Source organism: Hyperoodon ampullatus (assembly GCF_949752795.1).
Source record: "Hyperoodon ampullatus genome assembly, chromosome: 13".
Taxonomy (NCBI): Eukaryota; Metazoa; Chordata; class Mammalia; order Artiodactyla; family Ziphiidae; genus Hyperoodon; species Hyperoodon ampullatus.
Genome location: NC_136926.1, coordinates 25,831,765 through 25,844,701, shown reverse-complemented (window position 1 = coordinate 25,844,701; position 12,937 = coordinate 25,831,765). Strand labels below are relative to the sequence as shown.

Genomic DNA, 12,937 nt, shown 5'->3' with positions numbered 1-12,937 from the left:
CTGTAAGTGCAACTGGCCTTCCAGATGACAGCCTCAGTGCCCCCACCAGCTGGGCAGCATGGGGCCGTGGGAAGCCACTGGGGGCCTTCCCTGGCTCCCGACCCGCTAAAGAGAAGAGGCGGAGCCCTGGGGCTCAGCACGGTGGGTGTTCCATGTCACCCTCCAGGTCACAGGAGGCACTGCCCACACGCATGCAGGCAGTGGAGGCCTCTGACGCAGGCTCAGCTAACAGCAACCTGGGCTGGAGGGCCTCTTGCTGTCCTGGGTCTCGGGTGGATGTCCCTCCATCCCTGTAATGAGGGGAGAAGTCACCTGGCATCAACCAGGCACCTGCAGCTGATGGGGGTGGGCGTCTGAGCTGGCAGGTGGGCAGGGAGGCTACAGGCTGGAGGTCAGAGGGATGGGGGAAGGGGAAGCCAGGAGCCAAGAGCAGAGGGCGACAAGCCAAGGGAATGGTCGAGTCTTGGGCCAGAGGGTGGTGGACGCGGATTTCAGGCTGCAAGCCTCTCCCCAGCCCGGCCCATCACCTGCACGTACGGATGATGTCCCCGTCGCCGACCTGCGGCTGGGCACTGCTCCTCCGCTCCAGGTCCTGCAGCACTGAGTGCTCGAAGGCCAGGGCGGCCACGCGGCTGAAAAACGCCTTCACGTTCTCCCCTGTGGGCACGGGACAGCCATGACCCCGGCCACCTCTGCCCCTGCCCATGGATGCACTGGGGGGTGGGGGAGCCAGCGGTGCGGGAGCCAGGACAGCCCCCCCGTTGTGCAGGGGATAGGCTCCCCACCCTGGCCACCTGCCCTGGCCGCTCCTGAAAATCTCTAAACCTTGGTTTCCCAGCATCTACTCTTCCAATCAATTGCTACTGAGCACCCGTGGGCCAGGCACTGAGCAGTGTGGGCCTGCTTTCCTGTAACCTTTGAGCACCTCTCCAGTGGGCAGCCATGAGGATTAGAGCCACTGGCCCCCATGTGGGGCCTTTGTGCCTCCTCCGCCAGGAGGACAAGACCACCCATCTGCGCACAGGGCCCAGCCCCCGACACACATGCTGCCCTTGTGCAGTTAACAACCTATACCACCGCACAGGGCAGTCCTTCTTGGCCCATAGGGAGCTCTCAGGGAACATGCTGTTACTCCAATAAGAGGGTGGGTTCTCACAGCCTCAGGGACACCGTCAGGAAGGAGCAGAGGGAACTGGACATGGGGGCTGCCACCTTTCTGTGTTGGGCTGGAGGTGGTACTTCCACTCACACTCCTGCTGCCTCACCCAACCCCTGGGCAGGTGTCCACGGTGGCCCCTCGCCCAGGGTAAGGACTCCCAGGTGTAATTCCCGAGTCCCCACAGCCTTGGGGCCTACTGTGCCCCAGGCACTGGAAGTTATTTCATTTCATCCCTCCAACAACCTGTTTTCAAAATCTGTTCCTTGCTTCTCTGCATTTTCTCATTTTTCCTCAGTGAATCATATGGCTTTTATCATTTAAAACATGTTTTTCCATTAAAAATAAAACGAGATTGACAGCAACACCCCACTTCCCAGATGAGGATGATGAGGCTCAGAGGCGTTGGGGGCCGGGGTAAGCAGTGCCCGTAGGCGAGGGCAGCTCAGGGGCCGAGGACCCAGCGAGGCTGGGGCAGACTGGGTGGGGTGTTGGGGAGGGCTGGGGGCCGTGGGGGATGTTTGAGTGCCTTCTATGATGACACCTGGGGAAGGGAGGGACAGCTGGTCACTGGCCCCTCCCACCTGTACCAGGTCAGGGGCAGGAGGATGGTGTGGTTACAGGTGAGGCTGCGTTCCAACCCCAGCCCCACCACTGCCTCCCCGAGACTCTGGACGTGACCTCACAGGGACGGGATGGATGTGCCCCACAGCGGCCGTGGGGGTCTCACTAGAGAACACAGGTGTGCCACTCCTCCCATCCAGGGCAGGGCCCCCACCCCTGATCACCACGGCGGCAGCCCTGTGCCCACTCACCGGTCTTGGCCGACACGGACCAGTACTCGGCCTGCATCTCGTTGGCCAGGCGCACGGCCTCCGCCTCCGCCTGCTCACACGCGGCCCCTGACTGGGAGAAGCGGCCCTGCTGACCCAGCTCCCCGGACCTCGGCACCTGCCCACAGGTGAGCCCGGCGGTCCCAGGCGAGTCTGAGCGCCAACGTCCCTCCCTGATGGGACAAGCCCTGAGCACTGGGAACCAAGTGCCCCTGCTTTCAGACCCCCGCCTGCAAGTTCCCACCTAGGCACATCCGAGTCACCCTCTGCTCCGCAAGCCCAGGCTGAAGGGGTCGCGTTTCCCGAGGCCGCCCCTGGCCCTGACCCGCTCCGCTCACCAGAAGGTCCTTCTTGGTCCCCACGAGGAACAGGAAGCAGGCGCCTGGTTCATTCTCCCTCAGCGCGTCCTCCAGCCACTGCCTGGAACATGGGGGACAGGCAGAGACGGCACCCACCCCCCCAGGGGCCAAGGAAGCTGGGATGGGGTGCAGCCCAGGTCCTCCCAGGGCTGGGGGTTGCAAGGAAGGGAGCTTGACCCGAGCTGGCCTCGGGGGCCTCGGGTGGGTGGGGATGCAGGGGCGCTGTAGGGGGAGCTGAAGGCCCCGTCCCGGCCACGGCTCTACCCTCACCCTGGGTGAGTCCTGCACTGTCACCACCTGGAGTGACCAGCCTGGCCCCCCTCACAGGGCTGGAGATGCGGCTGTGAACACCCCAAACAAAAGCAAGGTGAAGGGGCTCTGGTCCGTCAGTTGATGAACCCTGGCTCTTTTTTTTTTTTAATTAAAAAAAGTTTTGGTTTTTTTTGGGCCGTGCTGTGCAGCTTTCAGGATCTTAGTTCCCTGACCAGGGATCGAACCTGCACCATGGCACTGAAAGCATGGAGTCCTAACCATTAGGCAACCAGGGAATTCCCAACCTCCGGCTCTTGCCCAGATCTCTGCCTGAGAGAGCAAGTGCCCAGTTGTGTCCCCAGATACAGGGCCCAGGTGAAGTGAATATGCCAGGCCCCTCGCCACAAATTAGTAAGGCTTTCAAGATGACAACAGCAGAGCACTGAAGCCAGCATGCGCCATTCTGCCCTGCCTTCTGCTGTAGCTGCAGATCTTGAAGGATAAAAAGGTAGCCAACAGTCATCGGCCCGTGGGTGGCAGGTGCTGACCAGCAAGCTTGGTCACCTGTACCCATTGTCAGGGGCCCAGCTCATGGCCCAGGTTTAGGGAGCCCTCCAGGTAGCTTTCTGGGCCCAAGGGTCCCACGGGGGCTGCAGAGCCCCAGACTTGCCTGGTGTGCTCCAGGGTCTGCATGTCAGTGAGGTCAAAGGCCGTGATGATCACTGCATGAGGTGGAGGGGGGAGCCAGGAGCCGGTCAGTGACGGGGGAGGCAAACACGGCGTGACAAGGGGGCTCCCGCGGAACTGATGGGGACGACGGAGGCTGGGAGGGAGACACCCATGGCCGCCCTGGGGACCCAGCCCCCCACTCTGATCCACACCCAGCGGCCCAGCCACAGGGGGCTCCAGGGAGGCAAGGTGAGCCCCTGCGTTCAAATCTCCCCTCTGCCTCTTACGGCTGAGGGAGTGCGGGTGAGGCCTTGACGCTGAGAGCCTCAGCCTTCGTCTGTGACATGGTGAGGACCACAGCTACCTCTAGCTCTCAGGGTAGCTCTGAAGACTAAGCTGGAGCAGCTGTTTTAAAGCTCTTGGCCTAGGGCCTGACATGGGGCAGACTTTCCCCCACTGGCAGCTATGGTCGTGCGGGCGATTAGCAACGACCAGCTTCAGGGGAACAATTTCTGAGGAGCAGGGTGGGCAGGAAATTGGGAGATGCAGCCCCCTCCCCCCAGCTCCTCTCATCACTGCCGTGTCTGGTCCCCTGTGCCCTGGGTGGCCCCATGTGGAGAGCATTCCAGAGGGCCTGCTCTCTTCTGGCCCCAGGGGTGTGGGCAGGGCTGGATGTGGGCCTCCCTCCGCCCCTTGGCTGAAGGCTTCAGGAGGCCCACCCACGCGCCCCACCCTGGCAGAGGGGCTGAGAAGTGAAGGAGGAAGCTGATGGTGGTGATGACTGTGGCCGGGCTGCTGTCTGCAGGGCTGTGCCAGGCGCCTCACGCCTTACTCCCAGGGGGTGTCATCCCCCCGAGAAGAGAGGCCACAGCAGATGTGGCAGAGCTGTTATTCCAATCCACAGCCGAGGTGCTCGTGGTTTCCTGTTTTTGCTTTTTTCAAACCTTAGTGAAAATGTGACTTTTAACACCAGTACTGAGTGGACCTAACTGTACCTCATCATCTGAGTCTGGTTTGGATGCCTCGGACCGCTTGCTCTTACCTCTCACTGAAACCCTTTCTCTCTTCTTCCTGGTCAGAGGAGGGGGCTTATGCTGCCACTGCCTGCTGACCGGGAGGCCTGCCCAGGGCTGGGGCGCCCTCAACAAGGATGTGGTGGGCGAGGAGCCCCGCTGGCCCCCACCTGGGGGCCCACCTCCACTCCTCCCCTCCAGCCAAGCCCCGCCCCCCTGCTCCTAAGTTGACTCTGCTCTTCTTTCTGGGGTCTCTGCACAAGTACTCCCCACTCTGAGCATCTTTCTGAGCTGAAACTGGGGCTGAGACTTTCAGGTCGCACCCACTACCATGGGTCCCTAAAGCGCGTGGCTGCCGAGGCTGGCCTGGGCCCGGCTGGAAGACGAGGACCAGCCCCATGTTTCCTCAGTGGCTCTCAGAGGACAGATTTGGTGCCTGCACGGAAGACCTGGGCATCTCGCTGTGCGCCCGGCAGGGAATTCACGGGGGGCCCCTGCTGCACATGGTTGAGGCCCCACTGTTGCCGTCACCCGGCTGCTCACCCTGGGCACCCCGGTAGTAGGCAGACGCGATGCACTTGAACTTCTCCTGTCCTGCTGTGTCCCAGCTGTGCCGTGACCGAGAGGGAGGGGGAGAGAGAGAGAGGGAGAGAGAGAGAAAAAGGGAAATGGAGAGGTGGTGGCAGGTTAAGCCACTGATCACAGTGTCCACAGCCAGCAGGCTTGTGGGGCCCTGGGCCGGAGACCCACGTGCCCGCACCAGCTGCATGGGTGTCACAGAGTGCCTGCTGCCAGCCAGCCAGCCCCACCCCCAACTCCTTATGATTCCTTCCTTGGGCGCCCATGGGGAACCCCCTCTCTGGATGCACTGTGCTCACAGGGAAGGGCACGGCCTTAGCAGTTCCACTGCCCAGATGAATGGAGCTGTAGCTCAGTCCCTTCCAACTGTGCCATAAAAAAGAGAATGTGCTCCCTGATGTGGCTGCTCTCAAGATGTGAAAGTCCACCTGTAGAGGTGACCCCGGGAACGGGACTGGGGCTCTGCCACTTGCTCATGTGTGACTGGGGTGTGGCTCCACCTTCCCCATGGCAGTGGAGGGGACGCTCAGCTCCCTGGGTGGGGTGCGTTGTCTAACAAGGACATGGTTTGCTTCTCTGATCAGTTGGCTCTGGCTCTCTGGAGGAGCTGAGCCCTGGCTCCATGGGAAAAAATGCAACAATTGATTAATGATGTCTGCCATGGGCACAGTAAAGATAGAGGAAGTTACCGGCTGAGATCTACTTGCCCTGGTTTAGAACAAGGCTGTAGGTCAAAATGCAGGGCTGAGTCTGAAAATCCACCCTTTTTAAAAATCAACACATCAAAATTTAAGTTTTCTCAGTAAACTAACAAGTAGACAAGCCATGAACAAGACACCAATAATCTGAAATTTTTCCAAGTGATCCAGCATGATGCAAAACTGTTTGGCTCTTTCATTAATTCATTCACATTTCCACTTCTGAAGAATACTCTGGGTGGGAGCTGGGAGGGTGGCCTGGCAGTGGGGCCAGTTGGTTGGCTGGCAATGGCCTCTGTGTAGGACAAGGAGAGGCTGAGCTGGGAGAGCCCCCTGCTTCCTCCTGGGCCCTCTAATTAGACACAGCTGCCCTCCGCAGCTCCAGCTAGGCTGCCCCCAGCAGCTTGTGCTGCTTCACTCTCCTGCCTCCTCATCCCCTCGGTCCTGTAGCCCTGCGTCTTCACAGCCTCTTCTGCTCTGGTCTGACCCTGTACACCCCCTTGGGCGAGGTTTTGTGGTACCATCTGCTCTAGGACTGCACTGGGGCTGGTCTCAGAGGAGCGGGCACTGTCTCGACACATTAGGAGCTGAAGTCCACAAGGGGGCGAGCTCCACCGTGATCACCGCGATCTGAGGCCCAGCCCGGGGCATGGAGGCCCGAGGAGCGAATCCAGGGAGCAGGGGTGAGCACCAGGGAGAGCGCAGGAGGAGGGGACCAGACAGAGGCCCAGGGAATGCCAGCAGGGGCGGCCACGCAGGAGAGGGCTAGGCTGGAGACCAGCAGGTGCCGGAGGAGAGGGGCTCTGGTGGGAAAGCGTGAGGCTGGGGGGAGACCCTGGGCTATTCTGAGGGAAACTAGAGGGGAGGGGCCGAAGCCGGGGGTGGGGGGGTGTGTGTGTCCCTGAGAGTCCAAGGCGTGGGGTCTGGCAGGGAGGAGACAGACACACAGACAGAGGGAGAGAGACGGGGGAGTGTTCAGGCCCCAGTAAGGCCTGTGGACCGTGTGGCCTCTGCTAGAGCCCAGCACGCAGGGAACGGTTTTGGCCCCGTTTTCCAGGTGGGAACAGAGGCTGGAGGGCTGAAGTGACTTGCCGGAGGCTGCGCTGCTGGCCTGGCAAATGGGATCACAGAGGGCCCGTGGGGAGCACCAGGGGAGGCTGGGGGCAGGGGCGGGCACATCAGGCTGCGGGGACTGGGGCAGCAGAGAGCCCAGCTTCACAGAACTGCCCAGGGCTTCCTGTCCGCTCGCCGAGGCCTTCCCCGGGGTCTCCCCGGCGTCTCCGTGAAGCCCTCCACAACCATATGATGGGAAACAAGCGAGGCACGGTGACTTACATCTGGAGGCTGAAGGGGATCCCGGCGACCTCAAAGCGCTCCATCTCAAAGTCCACCCCGATGGTGGCCTTGTAGTCACGGTCGAAAACATTCTTGCAGAACCTGTGGGGGCCGAGGAAGCCATCAGAGGCCGCGTGTGGAGGCTTCACTCCTGACAGTGACAGCCCGCCCTCAGAGAAGACCAGGTGGTGACGGCCATGGAGACGGACCACAGAGACAGGCCATGGGCGACAGAGCTGCCAGCGGGAACTCCGTGCGGAGAGAGGCTGCGGCAGCAGGAGACCAACAAGTGGGTCAAGGCAGTGAAAAGTACCGCGTCTGCCGGCAGGGAGGGGAGCCTGTGGCCCCGGGGATGGTGTGACCAATGCCAGGCTCCTAGGACGCCGCGCTCCCCACGGACCCACCATCTCCCGGATTTCTTGCACCCCCTCCCAGCAGCCACATGGTCTCCACTACGACATGTGACGGAGCCTCCCGGGCCGGTGGCGCACCTGTGGATGAGGCTGGTCTTGCCCACATAGAGGTCGCCGACCACAACCACCTTGGAGAGTTTGAGCCTGTGAGGAGTACGGCATGGTGCTCTCAGGCGCGGTCACGGGAGCATCTTCACGTGCACGGGCCCCTCCTTCCCTGCGTTCCCCACTCGTGATGCGGACAGGTCACCTGTGACACACTCTGGGAAGTCTGTCCCCCTCGCTGGCCCTCAGAGGGGAGGGCAGGAGGACCTGCATTTGTTCTGGGGACTCTGTACCCCTGACCCCACTGGGTCCACGTCCCTCCGTGAGAATCACAAATGGGCACCATGGGAGGCTGAGTCTTGGGCTGAGGGAGCAGCGGGAAGAGCCCCAGGTGGGGCTGTGTCCAAGTCGGGTCACCTGCTCCAGAACTAGCTGCTGCCTGGGAGCAGAGTAGACACAGCCCCTCCCTCGAAGACGTGGCCAGGTGAGCTGCACCAAGTCGCCAGGTGACACAGAGGTGCCCTGTTTCTGTCTGCAGGTGGAGGAGGCTGGTGGTTTGGGCGTGACTCACAGTCCCAGGAATGCTGTGCAAGTGCAGGACACATACAGAGGGAGGGGTAGCTGCTCTAGGTGAGCAGGGCCCCCGCTCCCCAGGGAGCCTGAGAACCTTAGAGCCATGGCCCAGGCATGCAGACCTGAGTCCACGACATGCCCCCAGCCTGCCTGGCCCTGGAACGCCCTCCAGGGTGATGGTGGTGTCCTGGCAGGCACACAGCCCCAGGCCCTGTACCCCTGCCTGCATCCCTTACCTTGGTGCTGCATCTGCACTGCTAGTTCTATACGTGTGTGTGTGTGTGTGTGTGTGTGTGTGTGTGTACACGTCTGGTGTTTTGTTTTGTTTTGTTTTTGGCCGCACCCACGAGGCTTGCAGGATCTTAGTTCCCTGACCAGGGATCGAACCCAGGCCCCGGCAGTGAAAGCACCGAGTCCTAACCACTGGACTGCCAGGGAATTCCCTGCACTGATAGTTCTGGAGCAGGTGGCCCTGACTCTGCTTCTCAGGGGGAGTAAAGGTGCTGCCGCAGGGCCACTGGGTTCCCCTGTGCCCCAGTTTACTGGCCTCCCAGCACTGGGGAAGGGTTGGGAGCTCCTTGGTGGGAAGCCCCTCGTGTGGAACCAGCACTCCCCCAGCAGCCGCCGCCATGCTCAGCCCGTGACCATGGCCACCTCGGCCATCCTGGCCTCACTGTCCCCATGTGACTTGTGAGCTCAGTCTTCTCCCTGAACAGACTATGAGCCCCTCAGGATGCAGGGCGGAAGCAGGACACCGCACCTGTTTGCTAAGAAGATGTGACCATGGCAGGACACCTGTGCTGCAGTGCCAGGCGCCCTGAGGCAGGGACGGGGCACACACGTGCCTCTCCTTCCTGCATGTGGCCTGGCGAGGAACCCAGCGCGGAGTTCAGGAGCACGGTGCGGGGGCCACCCGCTCCGCCTGGGTGAGGGGGCAGGTGTGGTGGGGACTCAGAGGAAACCCCAGGGACCCAACACTAAGTCTGAGGCCTGAAGGGCAGGAAATGCTTCTGGAGGGAACACCCATGCTCAGACCTCAGTGCCGGCCTCACCGAGGCGGGGGGAGCTGTTCCTACAGCAGGTGCGGCAGGTAAAGCCTGATAAACGGCTGATGCTCCTCTGGCCTGTATGGGGTGGCGGCGCCCGCATGGTCTGTGTACGAGGCTCACGTGTGCATCCACACACCCACACGTGCACTCGGCCCTCCCCACCCTCCCCTGGCCAAGCCGGCACTCACCCGATGGTCCCCGTATTCCTGTGCTGGCAGGCAGCGCTGACCTGCCCGTGAAAGTGCTCCCGGAGCTGCAGGCAGGCGGCGGGCGTGTACCACTGGAAACAAGACAGAGAGACAGACAGGTGGGCACATCACCCTGCAAAGCTCGCCAAGCGGGCAGCAGGTGTGACTTACTACCCAGAGCTCCCTCCTTCCTGAGCCTCTGTCACATCCGTCCTCTACCTTGTCAGAGACTCCCAAGGCTCCAGGGTCTTGTGAGCCCCGAGGATGAGCAGTGGGACCAGGACACACCAGGGAGCCCAGGCGGGGATCCAGAGAGCTGTGTCCCGCTGGGGACAGCTGTGCCCTTGCTGCGGGCGTATCAGCCCTCTGACCCCTCTGGGCCTCTTCCAGTGAGAGGAGGGGTGGGCTGTAAGGGCACTTATAGCGCCAAAATCCTCCTACACCTTCTACGGATCTCTGATGCCATTTTTGTTTTAAAAATATGCATATCTGTGCATGGAAAATGTCCTGAAAGGCACTTTCATCTTCCATATTTTTCAGAAGGCAGAACTGGATAGTGGTCTAAGAGCAGGGCCCCTGTGTCCACCCTCAGCTGCTGTGTGACCCTGTGTAGTTGCCTCATGTCTCTGAACTTCAATTTCTGCATCTGGAAAATCTCAGGGACTTGGGGGCATAAAACGAGGTCATATTTGTGAAGCCACCAGCGCAGAGCTGGTCTGGCACATACATACTAAGTGCTCAGCAAACACGCCATGACACTTATCGAATGCAGGTTTGTTCTATAATTAGAAGAAATGATATTAAACAAATGAAAGGTGACCATTACGTTTTGCGGTCAGATTGGCCAAGGCTAAGTGTGGGGCATGGCCAGGATGTGGGAGCAGGCCATGCTGGAGACGGCTGCTGTGCTCTGTTGTGGTCCCTGGGCCACCCCTCTGTCCTTCAGGGTCCCTGCGGCTCTGCCCTGGTCCACCTGCCCCCTCGGCTCTGTGTGACCAAGGCAGCAGGGACGGTGAAGGAGCTCGGCCAAGGGTGAGGGCGGGACCTCACAGAGCCCATGTCCTCATCTGTAAGGTGGGGACACCCCTCACAGCACCTCTTGGTCTGCTCACTAGAGGAGCAAGTGGGCAGTGCAGACGAGCGCTCAGCCCAGGGCCCCTGGCCACGCGAAGGTGTGTGGCCACCTCTCAGGAAAGCTGGCTGCTTTTCCGTCCACTTCCGTGTCAGTGTCAAGCTGGCAGCCAGCCAAGACATGGTGGTCAGTAGAGGGGTCCCAGGACTTGGGACAGATTGGAGAAGTGTGCTAGGGAAGGCTGGCAGGAAGTGCACAGAGGGAAACCGAGGCACATGGGGTGAAAGAAGGACTGGCCTCATCTGACCATGAATTGCTCAGGTCTGAAGTGCTGTGGCCCTGGAGTGTGGGATGAACTTGGCCACAGGCAGCTGGGGGAGAATCTCACCTTCTGTGGAAGCAGGGATGCCCTAGCCTGCCTCCCAAGGTGGGGAAACGTCAGAGCTCTGGAGTCGGCCACGGCTGGGTCAAGTCTGGGCTCCCCCACGCCCAGCTGTGTGACCTCAGGCAGTCCTCCCTACCTCTCTGAGCCTCATCCCACTTTGTAACTGGGGTCCTTCATCCCATGAGATCTGGACTGTTTTGTGCCGATCACACTTCCCTTCCTTTGGCTTTTTAACCCCAGTCCCCGCCATCCCCAGTCACCACTGTCAAGTTCAGTAGAGAAGCAGCTGCCTGGGCCTCTGATGAAATGGAAAGTCCTGGGGGCACTGTCCACGGGTCTAAGGCACCGAGGCTTTCTCTGTGCATGTTGGAGACAGAACTCGGGGTTGGGGGGAAGGCAGGAGAGGGGGAGGAGGAATGACTGTGGACCCCAAATAACCAGAGCCTACCCTCCTTCCCCCACTGGCCTGGACACAGATTTCAAGACTCAAAAGAGAGGATTTCTCCCCCCACACACAGCACCAAGCACTGATGGCAGGATCTTAAGCATCCTTCCCGATACCCTGCATGTAGAAGCAAACACGTGCATTTCTTTTCTCCTGCTCCTTCTCTCACACGTAGTGCTCAACAACTTACTTTGGCTGTCATCGTGCATCAGCCCCTGAGAGGTGCTCATGCCTCCCCGAGTCTGTATCAAGAAGCAGCATTTTGCTGTCTAAGTGGCCCCCTCTCGAGGACATTATGTTGTGTCTGAACTTCTACTTTACAAATTGCTGCAGTGCCTGGCCCTGAGCATCTGAAGCGCTGGGAGACATTATCCCACTGCCCCCTTGGGAGGCTGTGCAGATTTGCATCCCCTGCTGTGATTAATAATGGATTTTAATACAGATGGAAGAGAGCTGTGAGTTTCCAGCAAGGACAGAAGGCAGAATGGTAAGGGGTGAGAACTTTGGATTTGGTGTCAGGAAACTGGAGTGCTATTTGATAATGTCATAATTAAAATGAGAAAAACACTGACCACACTTGGGCAAGGGAGCTCCCTTTTACCATGAGCCAGACACCCAATGTCAGAGGAATTATCCTTCTGTACCAGTGGCTCTGGGAGGTTGAGTAACTTGCCCGCGGTCACACAGCTTAATGACATGCAGGATTCACACCCAGGACAGTCTGACTGCAAAGTCTGTGCCCTTAACATCCATGCCACACCTTCTCCTGGTGTCACTTTTCACTTGCTGGCCCACCTTGGGCAAGTCAACGCCACACTTCTCAAGAAGTCTGCTGAGTCCCTGGGGTCTGTCAGTGAGAGGGACTGACCTCCCCGATTCACCTGCTTTGTTTCCAGTGGTGAGTGAGGTGCGGAAAGCCGGATGAGGGCATGGTGTCCGGAGAGCAGTGCACATATCAAGGGCTGGCCTAACGCCTCCCTACCTTAGGGAAGCTGGTGATGACGCGGTCCCGGCTCACCGTGGGCCCCAAAGGCATCACAGAGGACCTCATCCTTCCTGGGAGTCCTGTGGCCCCAACAGGGGGAAGAGAGTTAGGGAGCTGTGCAAATCCCTGGGGACTCCCCCAAAGCTGATGCCTAACGTTGCAGTAGCTTTGAAAACAGGTCCAAGCCTTCTTCTCTGTCAGGAATGTCAGGATGCCAGGGGTCATCTCTCCAATCTGCAGGCAGTGTGTGTTGGGGCACGGAGGCGGGTACCAGGCCTGCCACCTGGCCTGGGAGTCGAGGAGACCTGAGTCTCCTGCCCGATGTCCACCAGGAGTGGCCCCTCCCTGAACTCAGCTCTGGGCTGAGTGAGGGAGCACAGTCACCAGGCTGTGCACACAGCCCAGGCAGAGGAAGTAGAGTGGGGAGGGGTCCCCCGCTCCTGCCCCTTAAGGGATAAAGGCTCTGGGTATGCAGGGCCCTCAGGGTTCAGCCCACAGGCCTTTCCCAGAACCACCCCAGCCGGCACCGGGCCCCTCCCGCCTATTCCACAGCCCCGGCTCCTTCTCCCTCCCGCCCCCTCCCCACTGGGTGGCCTTGACGGAGAGAGGCCTGTGGTCCTCCGCATCGGACCGTCTCTCCCCAGACCAGCACTGGGGGCCCGGGGTGTGCGGTCAGGAAACGAGGAGGCCTGGGCCCAGGCCGCTTTCAGTTTATGCAGTGGGAGGTGGGCGGAGGATCACGCGGGCGGGAGAGGGTGAGTCCGAAGGGGCGGCTGACTCACCTGCGGCGGCTGCAGAGGCTCCTGACGCTGCCTAGTCCGGAAGGTCCAGTGGCCGCGATCACCGTGGCAACGAGCACCACGCGGGACAGGCGGGCGTCTGACGAAT

General features: G+C 60.5%; 1 protein-coding gene across 1 annotated transcript; it reads right to left on the bottom strand.

The window, feature by feature from the left end:
* Nucleotides 1–225: 225 nt before the first annotated feature.
* RAB36 (RAB36, member RAS oncogene family) lies at nucleotides 226–12,115 on the bottom strand (the record flags this gene model as incomplete). Its single annotated transcript, XM_079717686.1, has 10 exons — nucleotides 226–290; nucleotides 538–657; nucleotides 1,972–2,062; nucleotides 2,328–2,405; nucleotides 3,267–3,322; nucleotides 4,826–4,890; nucleotides 6,895–6,996; nucleotides 7,386–7,451; nucleotides 9,163–9,254; nucleotides 12,047–12,115. The coding sequence occupies 10 exons, from the start codon at nucleotides 12,113–12,115 to the stop codon at nucleotides 226–228; spliced, it is 804 nt and encodes a 267-aa protein (XP_079573812.1).
* Nucleotides 12,116–12,937: the final 822 nt, after the last annotated feature.